The 11169-nt window shown below is 48.4% G+C and overlaps 2 protein-coding genes across 15 annotated transcripts in view; both read left to right on the plus strand.

The window, feature by feature from the left end:
* The window catches only part of LOC125338327 (SCO-spondin-like), a 70489-nt gene extending 66186 nt beyond the window's left edge, over nucleotides 1-4303 (plus strand). For 8 of the 13 annotated variants that reach the window (XM_048328947.1, XM_048328954.1, XM_048328953.1 and 5 more), the window contains 8 exons: nucleotides 528-690; nucleotides 821-903; nucleotides 1642-1802; nucleotides 2030-2162; nucleotides 2515-2693; nucleotides 2783-2861; nucleotides 3353-3481; nucleotides 3855-4303. In XM_048328947.1, coding sequence (XP_048184904.1) covers nucleotides 528-690; nucleotides 821-903; nucleotides 1642-1802; nucleotides 2030-2162; nucleotides 2515-2693; nucleotides 2783-2861; nucleotides 3353-3481; nucleotides 3855-3898 — 971 coding nt within the window. In that variant the 3' untranslated portion in view covers nucleotides 3899-4303. Of the gene's footprint in view, nucleotides 1-527; nucleotides 691-820; nucleotides 904-1641; nucleotides 1803-2029; nucleotides 2163-2267; nucleotides 2360-2514; nucleotides 2694-2782; nucleotides 2932-3352; nucleotides 3482-3854 lie in introns of those variants that run through there. The other 5 variants (XM_048328950.1, XR_007208244.1, XR_007208243.1 and 2 more) reach the window with 5 other exon arrangements.
* A 101-nt stretch (nucleotides 4304-4404) lies between these two features.
* C25HXorf65 (chromosome 25 CXorf65 homolog) lies at nucleotides 4405-9717 on the plus strand. 2 transcript variants are annotated; one of them, XM_048328966.1, is made up of 7 exons: nucleotides 4405-5057; nucleotides 5236-5273; nucleotides 5905-5991; nucleotides 6368-6484; nucleotides 6844-6918; nucleotides 7219-7323; nucleotides 7407-9717. In XM_048328966.1, the coding sequence occupies exons 1-7, from the start codon at nucleotides 5026-5028 to the stop codon at nucleotides 7478-7480; spliced, it is 528 nt and encodes a 175-aa protein (XP_048184923.1). In that variant the 5' UTR covers nucleotides 4405-5025; the 3' UTR covers nucleotides 7481-9717. The 2 variants fall into 2 exon arrangements, with proteins under 2 accessions (XP_048184923.1, XP_048184924.1); XM_048328967.1 differs by lacking the exon at nucleotides 5905-5991.
* The last annotated feature ends 1452 nt before the right edge of the window (nucleotides 9718-11169 follow it).

Genomic DNA, 11169 nt, shown 5'->3' on the forward strand with positions numbered 1-11169 from the left:
AGCACTGCTTTGTCAGCTTTAATCCCTTTCTCCTGTGGAGCTTCCCAAAATCCACTGCTCTGTAGCCAAGAACCTGCCTGTGCAGGAGCTGAGGTGGTGAGAGAGGGAAGGAGCAGCCGTGCTTCTCCCCACACCCTGTTTGAAGAGTTCAGAGCTAACTGAGGGCTTTGTTTTCCTTGGCTGGAGTGTATTTCCATGATAAACTGAGCTGAAATTAAATACAGCATTTCAGAGTTGACCAAGGGCTAAACACAAGGTCAGGTAAGATCTTTGCTCCAAGCCAGGTGCGGGTGGGAGCACTGTGCACACCTCAGTCCTTCAGTGGGAGGCCAGGAAACAACAGAAATGAAAGTGTGGCTTGCAGACACGACCCTGGCTCTGCCACCTTCAGTGCTGAGAACACTTCACTCCTCATCCACCTGCACCAGCCAACAGGGGGAGAAGCAGAAGTGAAATGAATAGGAAAGGTGCTGAGTGGTTTTTTGTGTTTCTCACTTCTTGCCCTCCCTCCCTCCCGGCTTCCCCAGCGATCCTTTTTGTCCTTGGCTTCCTCGTGCTGGTGCTGACTACCCTGGCCATCGTGCTCCAGCCTGCTGGCCCCAAAATCAGCCCCCTGAAGAGCTGGAAGCCACGATGGAGGAGCCTGGGAGAGCCACACATCCCACCAGAGTACATCCTCCTCAAGGACAGGTAAAGACCAGCCTCTGCGTGGTCATACAAAAAATCTACCCAAGAAATCCATCCTCTGCTTGAGCTGGGCTGGGTCTGATCCTACTGATGAGAATGAGATGCTCTTCACCCTCTTTGCCATCCCCTCTAGCCTCAAGTTCTATCAGATGCTTGGTCCTCGTGGGTCTGGAGAAGATGCTGGCTCTGGAGAGAAAGGGGCAGTGCCCAATGCAGGTGAAGTGCTGGGCCAGCCCCAGGTGTTCTCCCATTGGTTTTTCCCCACTTCCTCCCCATTTTGTTGTCTTGGGTTAATTCTCAGGTGCGATATTTTGACACCAGAATTTCCTGCACACACAGGAGGCCGCTCAGGCACTTTGCTGTGCACATTTCCATAGGCGCACACACTTCCACCCTGGGTTTATTCCAGGGACTTTAACCCCCTGTCATTGGGATGGGTTGAAGTTTCCTCCCTGAGGAATTAAGAGAGTAAATTCCCAGCCTTGACAAGCCCTTTAGAACAGCAGCGAGTTCAGGTGATGGGTGAAGAAAATAAAGATTTACAATTGTTTTCCTTGGCTTCCCCTGCCGGTTGTTCTGTTCCCTGAAGGCACGTGACTCCCGGGCTTCATTTGCTTCCTGGGAATGAGCTCAGCTCGGGAATTTCGGGGTGGTCACAGGCAGCGGCAGAGCCCGAGCCCAGCAGATGGCAGCAGGTAGTGATGCTGGGCACAGCTCCGGGCACAGCTCCGGGAGCATCCCAGCGCTTTTCTGGACAATTTAGGAGCTGATAGTAACGCTCTGCCATCCTCCCCCTCGCCAGGGAACGAGACCTCCTCTCACATCTCCTGCCTCATCCGTTTTGCTTCCTCACAAACCACAAAATTCCTATGGACAGGCAGCGTCTTGGGTGGGAAATAAACCCAGATAACCTCGTGTCCAGTGTTGGAGTGTGAGCCTTCCCCTGTGTTTCAGAACACAGCTTTACACCCCGGCTCCTGGAGGATTTCAGTGTTCGTACCCTCTATGACAAGCTGGAGGATCAGAATTTGCACCTGGCCTCTCAGCTGGCAAAGCACAGGATGGACGTGCTGGTGTTCCATAACGGGATCAGCCAGCGGATCCAGAGCCTCATGGTCAGTGGGAAGGGGCATTTGAGGGAAGCAAGGCTTGGAACCATGAAATTGTCAGATAAATGGTTGCCCTGAAGTTGAAGTTTGTTGAGGGATGGGTATTACTGCTTTCAGTACTTTATTTTGGCATAAAATAACTTTTTTTTATATGGTTTTGTATGAGGGGCTGAATGTGGAGTGGGTAGATTCTGGGGTTTGCAAAATATAACACTGCTGCTTTCTGTGAACAGGACACAGTGCAAGCTCTGGACTGGGAAGCCCTGAAAACCTTTTCCAGGCAAGAGAACTGTGGGCAGAAACCTGCAGAGCAGAGCTGGGCAGCAGTCGGTGCTGAGCTGTGGGACGGACATGGGAATTTAACAGGTGAGAGGCCCGGGGTGCAGAGCCAGGGACAAGTGCACTGTGAGGGCAGCAGCAGCAGTGAAGGGGCTAAAAAAAGACCTGACTCATACCTACGAGAGAATCCAGAAAATTGTGTCTCCCAGGCTTGTTCTGCAAGAGCTGACAGCCTGTCTGCACCTGAGCTCAGCGAGAGGAGAGGTCTGGCAGCTCCGGGAGGGGTGAGCACGGAGTTATCTGGAAATGTTGTTCGAAATGAGGCATCCTGAGAAATTTCCAAAGAAAGGCCCCTGCTCTTGGTGCTGTTCTGGGTTTAGTCACAGTTTTCCAAGTGGTTCTGGGGAATCCCATTGGAATTTGTTGCTGGGTTCATTAGGTGCCCCATGGCAGGAGGTGACAGAGTTAATGAGGGCTCTGGAAGGGCTGCTTGGGAACACTCCTGACAGGAACAGAGCTGCGAATCCAGAGACGGAGCTCGAGATCCAAGCACAGGCTGCAGTGGGAGCTGTACCCTCCCTGCACAGCCTGACCAGTGAAAATAAATCAGAAGGGCAGGTGAGCTGCAGGTGTCTGCTTTGGGGCCTTCTCTCACCTTTCTGGGAGTTTTTCCATTTCTTTAACTTTGGGTCCATTTTATCCCACAGGATCCTGAGCTGCCTCAGCTTTGGGAGCTCTTCAGCACGAAAGATGCTTTTTCCAGCCTCCCTGGGCATGAAGAGCATGGTGAGGGCAGTGCCACAGCTGGGAGGTGCTTCCAGAGGTGGCAGTAGGAGGCTGAGTGTGTGCTAAGAGGGTAAAAAGGGGTGTCTGTGTTTGCTAACAGAGCAAATGCAGAATTACTTTTCCCTATTTACGCTATTTTTTACTTCCACGTAATTTTTTTCTTTTGCTGAGGTGGCAGCTCAGGACAGCCACTTCTGCCTCTTCTATCCCTCTGTCAAGGAGTTTCCATCCCTTTCCATCCTTCTCTGTAGGAGAGAAGTCAGGGAATTTCCATCCCTTCAGACCCTGCACACCTTTATATTAAGTGACACCTGTAGGGAAGAGTCTGGGTGCCATTATAATAATTGAATGCTGAAATGGGGAGGCCAGGAAGATTCTATACCATCATTCTGTGATCCTCACAGCCTTCCCTCTGCCCAGGACAATATTTCCTTCTCGCAGCCGTGAAGAGCCTCTTCCTTTAGGCTTAAAAATGCCCCTGTTTGTTCCAGGTTTGGATCTCCAGTTGGTTTATCTGACTGAGCTGGAGGTGGAGGGCCTGGTGGCAGCTTCCCCCCTTGCCAAGACCCTGTGTGAGATCAAGGAAGCTTTGATGAATCTCCAGCAACCCTCAGCCCTTGGTAATTCATCTGTTTTTCCCTCTTGTGTGCTGGTTTAGAGCAGTAACTAAACCAGGAGTTAAAACAAGCAGGATTTCTTCTGAAATGAAGATTTTCCTCCAGCAGCTGCTGAATTTTTTAGGCTGTGACGCTCAGAGTTTGAAATTAATAACGGTGTGGGTTTGGTGTAATTATGGGAGGATCATTTGCATTATTTTGCAATTCAGATGCAGTGGATTTGCAAAGGCCTGGATCTGCCTGGATCCTGCAGCGCCTGGGCAGTGCTCAGGGCTGGCTGTAGGGCCTGTCCTGGGTTATTCCCATCAGATTTGGCTGCAGTGGTGGCTCTTGGTCTCCTCTGAATTTGTGCTTTTATTCTGAATTTCTCCAACAGACAGCAAACACCAAACCAGCCTGGGGAGCTCAGCCTTGTTCTGACTGCTGGATTCCTGGGATGAAGCTCTGCTGCTGGAATAAAGAGGAGCTGCATTGCTCAGAGCATTGGAGGGACAGAAGCAGGAATATCTCATGTTCTGCACTGTAAAATAGCCACCAACTCACTTCCTGGAGGAGCTGAACTTCTCCTGGGCAATGGATAAAGTTGGACTGGGGAGGGAGGGGGTGTCTGGGACAGAGCAGCTTTACCTGAGGTATCAGAACAGACATTTATTTAATTAAGGATGTATTTGGTCAAATATGGGATGAGTAATCCATATTCTTTTTGCTTAACCTTGAAATATTTTCACATTTGCCGTGGATTATCAGTAATTTGGAGGCTGAAGTCCTTGGTGTTGCTAATTTCATGTTTTAGTTGTTAAGTCAATAAAGCAATAAACAGAAAGACCACAGGTGGCATAAGAACCTCGATTTACCAATGTGCTCTGTACAGCCTTTCTGATCTCTGATGTGAAGGATATTTGTGAGTTTTTCAAGCATTTTAGAGCCATCCTTTCAAGCCTTGCCCAGCACCCCGACATGGCCTGTGCATGTTTTAAATACACCCAGTAAGTTCTGCTGGCAGAGACCTCAAAGGTCTCTACAAATGTGATTTTTCTGAGCAAAGATACACTGAACTATTCCTGAAGGGATAGCTGCTGGTGTCCAGTGCTCTGGGAGCCTGATTTTCAATTTTTAAACATCCCCCTTGCCATTCTGCTTCCCTTGTCCTGTCTGTGTGAGAGCAGGGCTGTGAGGAGGGAAAGGTTTCCATGGAACAGGAGCAGAATCCCCTGCACAGCATTCCTGATCTCCAGGGAAAGGGCAGCAACACAAGATTTGAGCCAGCACAGTCCCTTGGCAACCCCCCCAGGGAGGCTCCAGCCAGCAGCAAAGCCAATTCTCCTCTCATTGTGGTATTTACTGATTTGTTTACATGTGCACAGCTTGGTGAGCCCACTCCTTCCTGGTTCCTAGGCACAAAGCTGTGTTTGCTCCTTGCATAACCCCTGTGGGTGCTCAGAGAGTGAGACTGGGGTGCCCAGGAGCCGGGACAGGAGCTCTCAGCGTTGCTTCCGCTGCTGGATCCAGAGGAACTGCAGGATTTTGCCACTCCCGTTGTTGGTTCCATGTTTTTCGAGCTTGCTCCCAAAACCAAAAGGTTTGTTCAACTTCCTTTGCAGATCCACCCTGGGAGAATTTCGGGGCTTCCTGGCAGCTCAAAGGGATTTTGTGGATATGGGAACGGGCAGGCAAACACTGCAAAACCCCTGCAGGTCTCTGTGGTTGCCTGTTGGGGAATGTGGCAGTGAAAAAACCATCATTGCTTTGTTTTTTAGGTTTTCAGCAGATATGTTCATAACAGTCCTCCATGGAGGTAAGAATCTCCCTGATATCCACAGGGAAACCTGGTCGCCAACGGTGACAAAGTTATCTCTGTGAGTTGTGGCTCCAGATCCTATTTGTAAAAGGCAGGGTGGAAGGCAGCTGTAAATAAATTATGTCAAACTTTTGTTGTAGCAATATTTCAATGAGTAAATTGGTTTGTTTTAAATCAAACCAAAGATAGGCATGTGGAATTTTGCTGGAAATTTCCTTTTTTCCCCAATGTGGTTTTCTTAACTTCAGTTGTAAGTAAAAAATTCAGAGTCTCAAAATATTTTGGGTGGGGTTTTTCCTCAAAAACCCAAAGGATATCCATGCAGAAACCAGCGTTTCCCAGAGTTTCTGTTAACAGTTCCTTGAAAAGAACTAATAAAGAGAGGAGTGGTGCAACCATTGGGTTTATTGCACTTGTGAAGTATTTGCTGCTGACAGCTCATTTTCCAGTGTTCTGGAACCTCCTGAAGGCCCAGCAGAGTCTGGAGTAGCAGTGAAATTCCCTCAGATCAGGAGCGTTCCCTGGGACTGCTGATAAGAGAGATCGAGTGCAGGGTCAATTAATTTGGCATTTGGAGAAGGGTCACGGGTTTTCCTTTGGTTTCTTTGAGTTGTGCCTCTCTTGACAGAGAATGAAAAGGCCCTTTTCAACATCAACTGCAAAGTTCAGCCTCTCCTGGACAGCATCAAGCACTGCTGTGGCTGTGAGGAGGGAGGTAGGGCTGGGTTCCCTGGGGAGGGAGCTCTGGGGTGTGAAATGAGCTGCTGCTGGTTCTGTGCTCACTCTGAAGATGTTGTCCAACCTCCCAGAGCCAGGGAGTGCTCCCAGTGGTGCTTGTGGCACTTAGAGGCTCCCCCTGGGTATTCCAGATAAAGAGTTTTAAAGGCTGTGAGAAGAAAAAGTTCATTAAAAACACCTAATGAAAGTGTCCCTCTGAAGAGAACTTCCAGTGAGGATATTCTGAGGCGGTCAATGAAAATGCTGCCAGAGTTTGGGCGTTTTTCAGACGTGGGTCAGTCACTCTGTATGGCTGAGACACATCTCACTGTGTTACTTCGGAGCACCCTGACCCAGCTTTGTGGGTTTTGCAGACGAAATCGAGTTGGCAGATGAGCATGGCCAGGTGAAGAATTTGCTCCAGCACCAGGAGCACTACGGGTGGCAGCTCCTGCAGGAGAGGGAGCTCTGTGTCCTCCTCAAAGTCACACGTAGGTCAACATGCCAATCTCTGCACTGGAAACACTTTTATTGCCTTTGTAAATAAAGAAATGCCCCCACAGAGGGGAAGGTGGGAAGTTACTGAAGAGGATTTGTGTCCTGGGTTCCCAATCTGAGGCCCTGAGCATCCTTAGCTCCACTCAGGACCTGATGCTGTTGAACACTTCCTGAAGAAAGAGCCAGCACCAGAACCTGAGCTCTGAAATCAAGGCTGGGTTTGAAAATGCTCTGGTAGAAGTCAAGATTGCCTCCACCCAGGGCAGAAATCTCCTGATAGTCCCACTTCCACCACCAGGAAAAGTTGTTTTGAAAGTTTCTGGCTTTAACACTGTGTTTTTATCCCTCACAGGACAAGAAGGTTCCCAAGAAGCTGTTTTTACACCACTGCTGAAAAACCAGAGCATTGTCACCCCAAAATTCCTGGGTATGAGTCTGAAATAAATGTTTCCATAACCTTGTTCTCAAACATGAGGGGAGGGAACAGCCTGTTAGTTGTGCTCCTGTGGGAGGAATAAAAGGCTGAAGTAAAGACGTTTTTAATTTATAGCCAAAAGGAGAAATCTTTATTTCCAGAATTAAAAACTGAGTTAAGAAGAAAATGCTTCTTAATGCCTCCCCATTGTGTGTGAAGTCCTGGAGCTGTGGGTGGCATGGTGTGAACCACAGAAACACAAGAATTACATTGGATTTCCCCTTTCAGCTACTCTTTCTCTTCTCCCTGCAGCTAAACTGGGGAAGTCAGAGGATTCCAAAGTGTCACTGGCCAGAGGGAAAACCAGAAACTACGGCAAAAAAGCCAACTTGCTTTTGGAAGCTCCATCCACAGCAGGTGAGCTCCTGACCTCGGTGAAATCAGTGCTTCCGTTTTCTTCCCCAGAACCTGCCCGTGAGTGTTTTGTGTTTCTCCCACAGGTAAAAAGAGTCAACCACAAGGCAGCAAGAATAAAACTCTGGGATCCACTTCCAAAGGAACTGGGAAACACTGATAATGCCAGATGGAAGGAGTGCTTGGAACTGAGCTTGGAGGCTTGTTGGGTTATGCCATGGTGATACACTGAATTTACTGGGCTGTTGGCAGAACCCTGAGACAGCCAATGCCTCAGTTCTGAGATAATGATCTCACTGACCCAGTGCAGCAGGAAACCAGTCTGGAGGCAGGAATATTCCTGGTAAATTCACCTTGATCCTCACAGACATGGGGCTTGTCTGGTGGATCACGAACACTGGCAGCTGCAGCCCCAGTTTGGCTTACCTTTAACACGGCAGTTCTATTTCTGGGATCGCTGAAGTGTTCAATTAACAAGTTCATAGTGCTTTTATCTTTTACCTCACCAGTTTCTCCAATTCACTTTATAACTCCTGAGATAGCTCCTATCTTCATGGGATGGACCCTGGCCCAGCTCTCACAGACCTGTTGATTCATCAGTCCTGCTGATTTGCTGTGCTGGGCACTTGAATATCCACCAGCATTAGGAACATGTGTACAACTGTGTGTAAAAATGCACATCATCATGCAAAACCTATAGATAAACCTTTCTTCCTCAAGGCTTTTCCTGAAAAAATAAAACAAGCTGTAAAACCTAATTACTGAGGGCATAGATTTTCTGTCTACATCACCCAGGTGTTCACTGATCTCAGAAATATTCACAATTTTAAAGTCACAGAACTGAGTTTTCTGCAGCTCTTTTGTTGCTGCATTTTGTTCAATTTTGAATTGAACAAAAACATCTCCAAAATGTATTTTTTAATTGTGGTACCCAAATAAGCAAAGGGCTGTAGGGATTTCCCAGTAAGATCCCCATGCTTGTGGCCATAGAGTGAAGATTCCCTGTGTTTGTTTACGTGAAAATTACGTGACAATTGTGGAAGTTTTTAGCTGTTCATGTCCTGGGAAAGTGGTGTCCATATTTTATACAAGGAGAAGAAATTAAGCAGGACAAAATCTTTCTTAAGTCAGGTTTTCAGTCCAGTCATTAGAAGGACGGGAAGAAACACAAATTGAGGAAGGAGAAACTTGGTTTTCCTTGTTGCCTTGTGCTGGTTGGGAGCATTAGACCCTGAAAAAGTGAGGTCTGGAAATTCCACTTTTATCCACCACAAGCAACAGGCCTTGATCCCCAATCTCCCCCTTGCCCATCTGTCAGCCAGTGCAAGTTCTGACAAATCAAAGCCCAAAAATACCACAAAATCTGCACTGCTCCCTGGGAGAAATCTGCTGCAGCCCATCACTTCTCCACCTCCAGAGCCACAGAGCAAACAAGCCTTCCTCCCGTCCTTCCCAACCCACACCTGCAGGAGCCAGACTGGCAGAAAAGCTGCCACTAAACCCATTTCTTGGCAAGGCAAACACAGATAAGGTGGAGAAGGTTTTCCATGTGCCCAGCTCTTCCTGAATTCCTCTGGAGAGCCCAAAGAGTTGAGTCTGGCCTTTGCAAGCGGCGCCAGGGAGGTGTGAGCTGATAATGGGGCTGTGGTCAACAAGGAAGTCCACGTGTGGTGTGTGGGTCAAAGGCTTCCTGGAGCTCTGGTCAGGCCCTTTTGAGTAACTAAATTGTTTTCCAAAAGCCTGGAGCACTGAGCTCTCCAGGATCCAGGTGTGAGGTGAAGGGCAGGAAGGGCGAATGGCCACAGCCCTCGATAACCTGGGCTGACAGAGGGGCATGGGCTCAGCGAAGACGCCAGGGGAGGGATCATGAGGAAAAGGGGCAGAAGTTGGGAACTGGAGCTGAAAAAAGACATGGCTCACTCTTATCAAGCGCTGCTGGGAAGCTGGGTTTACTCCACGTGCAGGAAATTTTGATATATGTTGCTATAAATGAGGTCAGGACCTGTGGGGTTTCTTTTTTTTTGGTCATGTCAGAGGAGCCAGAGTTTTTTTTTTCTCCTGTAGCCAAAGGAGGGTTGCAAGCTCTGTAAACACTCCTTGATCTCTTTCCTGGGGAAATAATTTTAAATTTAAGATGTAGATGTTATTGGATCCAGAGTAAGTCCATCAGCAAATGTTTCCCATCAATGATTTACCACCCTGAGGAGCTTCACTGCAGCGTATCTACCTGTGTTTTGTAGGTCACCAGTAACTACGAACCAGGAACATTTTGTACTGTTATAAATCCTTTCCTTACCTTGGCTTCTCCAGCTGTTCTCAGCAAACTGCAGCTTCAAACCCCTCAGCTGAGCTCAGAAATAAAGTATATGTGCAGGGAATCACCTCTCTTGCGTTTTATTCTTTTGTGGCCTTTTTTATTTTTTACTTCCTGACACATTCACCTTCTGCACTGGGGGGAAATTTGAGGCTGGGTTGTGGAGATCCTGCACTCAAGGAGAAATTCACCTTGTGGAGGGGTTTAATCTCAGCAACGAGCTGGAGCCAGCAGCTCTTTCCCCTGAGTTGTTCTTCAACCTCTCCAGGTGGTGCTGGGGGGAAGGAAAGAAAACTGTCAAGAAATCCCAGTTGCAGCTGGGAACTGGGAGATCTGTCTTGGGAACATTCTGTGTGCTCAGGAGGGAATGAACTCTCCTCCAAAGCCGCTCAGAGGTGACAGAAGCACGGGGTCATTCAAACCTAACCTGGCAGAGCTGGTTTGGACCCTTGGGAATTTAGAGCCAAATTCCTTTCAGCCACTGGGAAGAGACTGGTTCTGGCCAGGGCTGTGCTGCTCCCAGCTTGGCCAAGATTTAAAGCACAGAGAGCTCTCTGTCCTTCCCAGAATGACTGAGCTGGACACCTGAAATGTAATAATGACTTAACATCATCGCACCTCTGACCTCACCCCGGGACCTGCACCTGGGAAGAGGGAAGCTGCTCCAAGGTGCTGCTCTCTCTGGTTCTGCTGCTAAAGCTGTCCATGGAACTGGTGGAAAATGGGAGCTGAGGTTGTTTGGACTGCTGGCACAGGTCTGGGCTCTTTCCACACCTGGTTTTTAGGTGAATGGAGCCAGCTGACAGCATTACGTCACCGTGGCTCCAAAGCTGGCAGGGATTCAGCGCCGGAAAACACGAGCTCCTCAGGGTCATCCGTGTCCCTGCCAGCACATCCAGTGACTCTCTGTGTGACAGCGTTGTAACTCTCAGAACTCATACAAAAGCTGTTTTATCCCTTCCAGGTCACAGGTGCCTCCTTTATGTACCAGGCAGACACGGATCAAACTTCCTGCTGTAAAATCCCTGTCTGGACTTGAGTTATCACCACTTACAACCCCATAGGAAATGACATTTAAAGTGTGCTTTGCCCTTGAGTCTCTCATTTGGGATTACTTTATTTGTTGGGAAAACATGGGGGAAAAGATGGTTTTACTGGATGGATTTGGTTTGCCAGGGACAGTGAAGATGGTGGAAACTATCAAATTAGATGCAAGGGAAGCACCTAAATGGCTGAAATGTAGGAATTGGCAGCTTTAGACTGGAATAATGTGAAAGGCTGCCCCTGTGCTGCCCTTTTTGTGCTGTTTTAGTGGTTTTTGGTTAAAGCAGTGACCTGACTCTCGTACTCCTTGTGACCAGGAGAGTTTGCAAAAGCTTTTGCTGTCTCCAGGTTGTTTTCTGCAAGGTTTTGATGTGATCTCTGTGTCCTGGTGCCCTGCACCTCTTGGCCCAGCCTGCCACTGCTTTGGCTCCCACCCTGGTCAGTCTTGTGCTCACATTTCTTGTCTCACACACTGAAATTCTCACTAACCA

This window comes from Corvus hawaiiensis, chromosome 25 (assembly GCF_020740725.1).
Source record: "Corvus hawaiiensis isolate bCorHaw1 chromosome 25, bCorHaw1.pri.cur, whole genome shotgun sequence".
Lineage (NCBI taxonomy): Eukaryota > Metazoa > Chordata > Aves > Passeriformes > Corvidae > Corvus > Corvus hawaiiensis.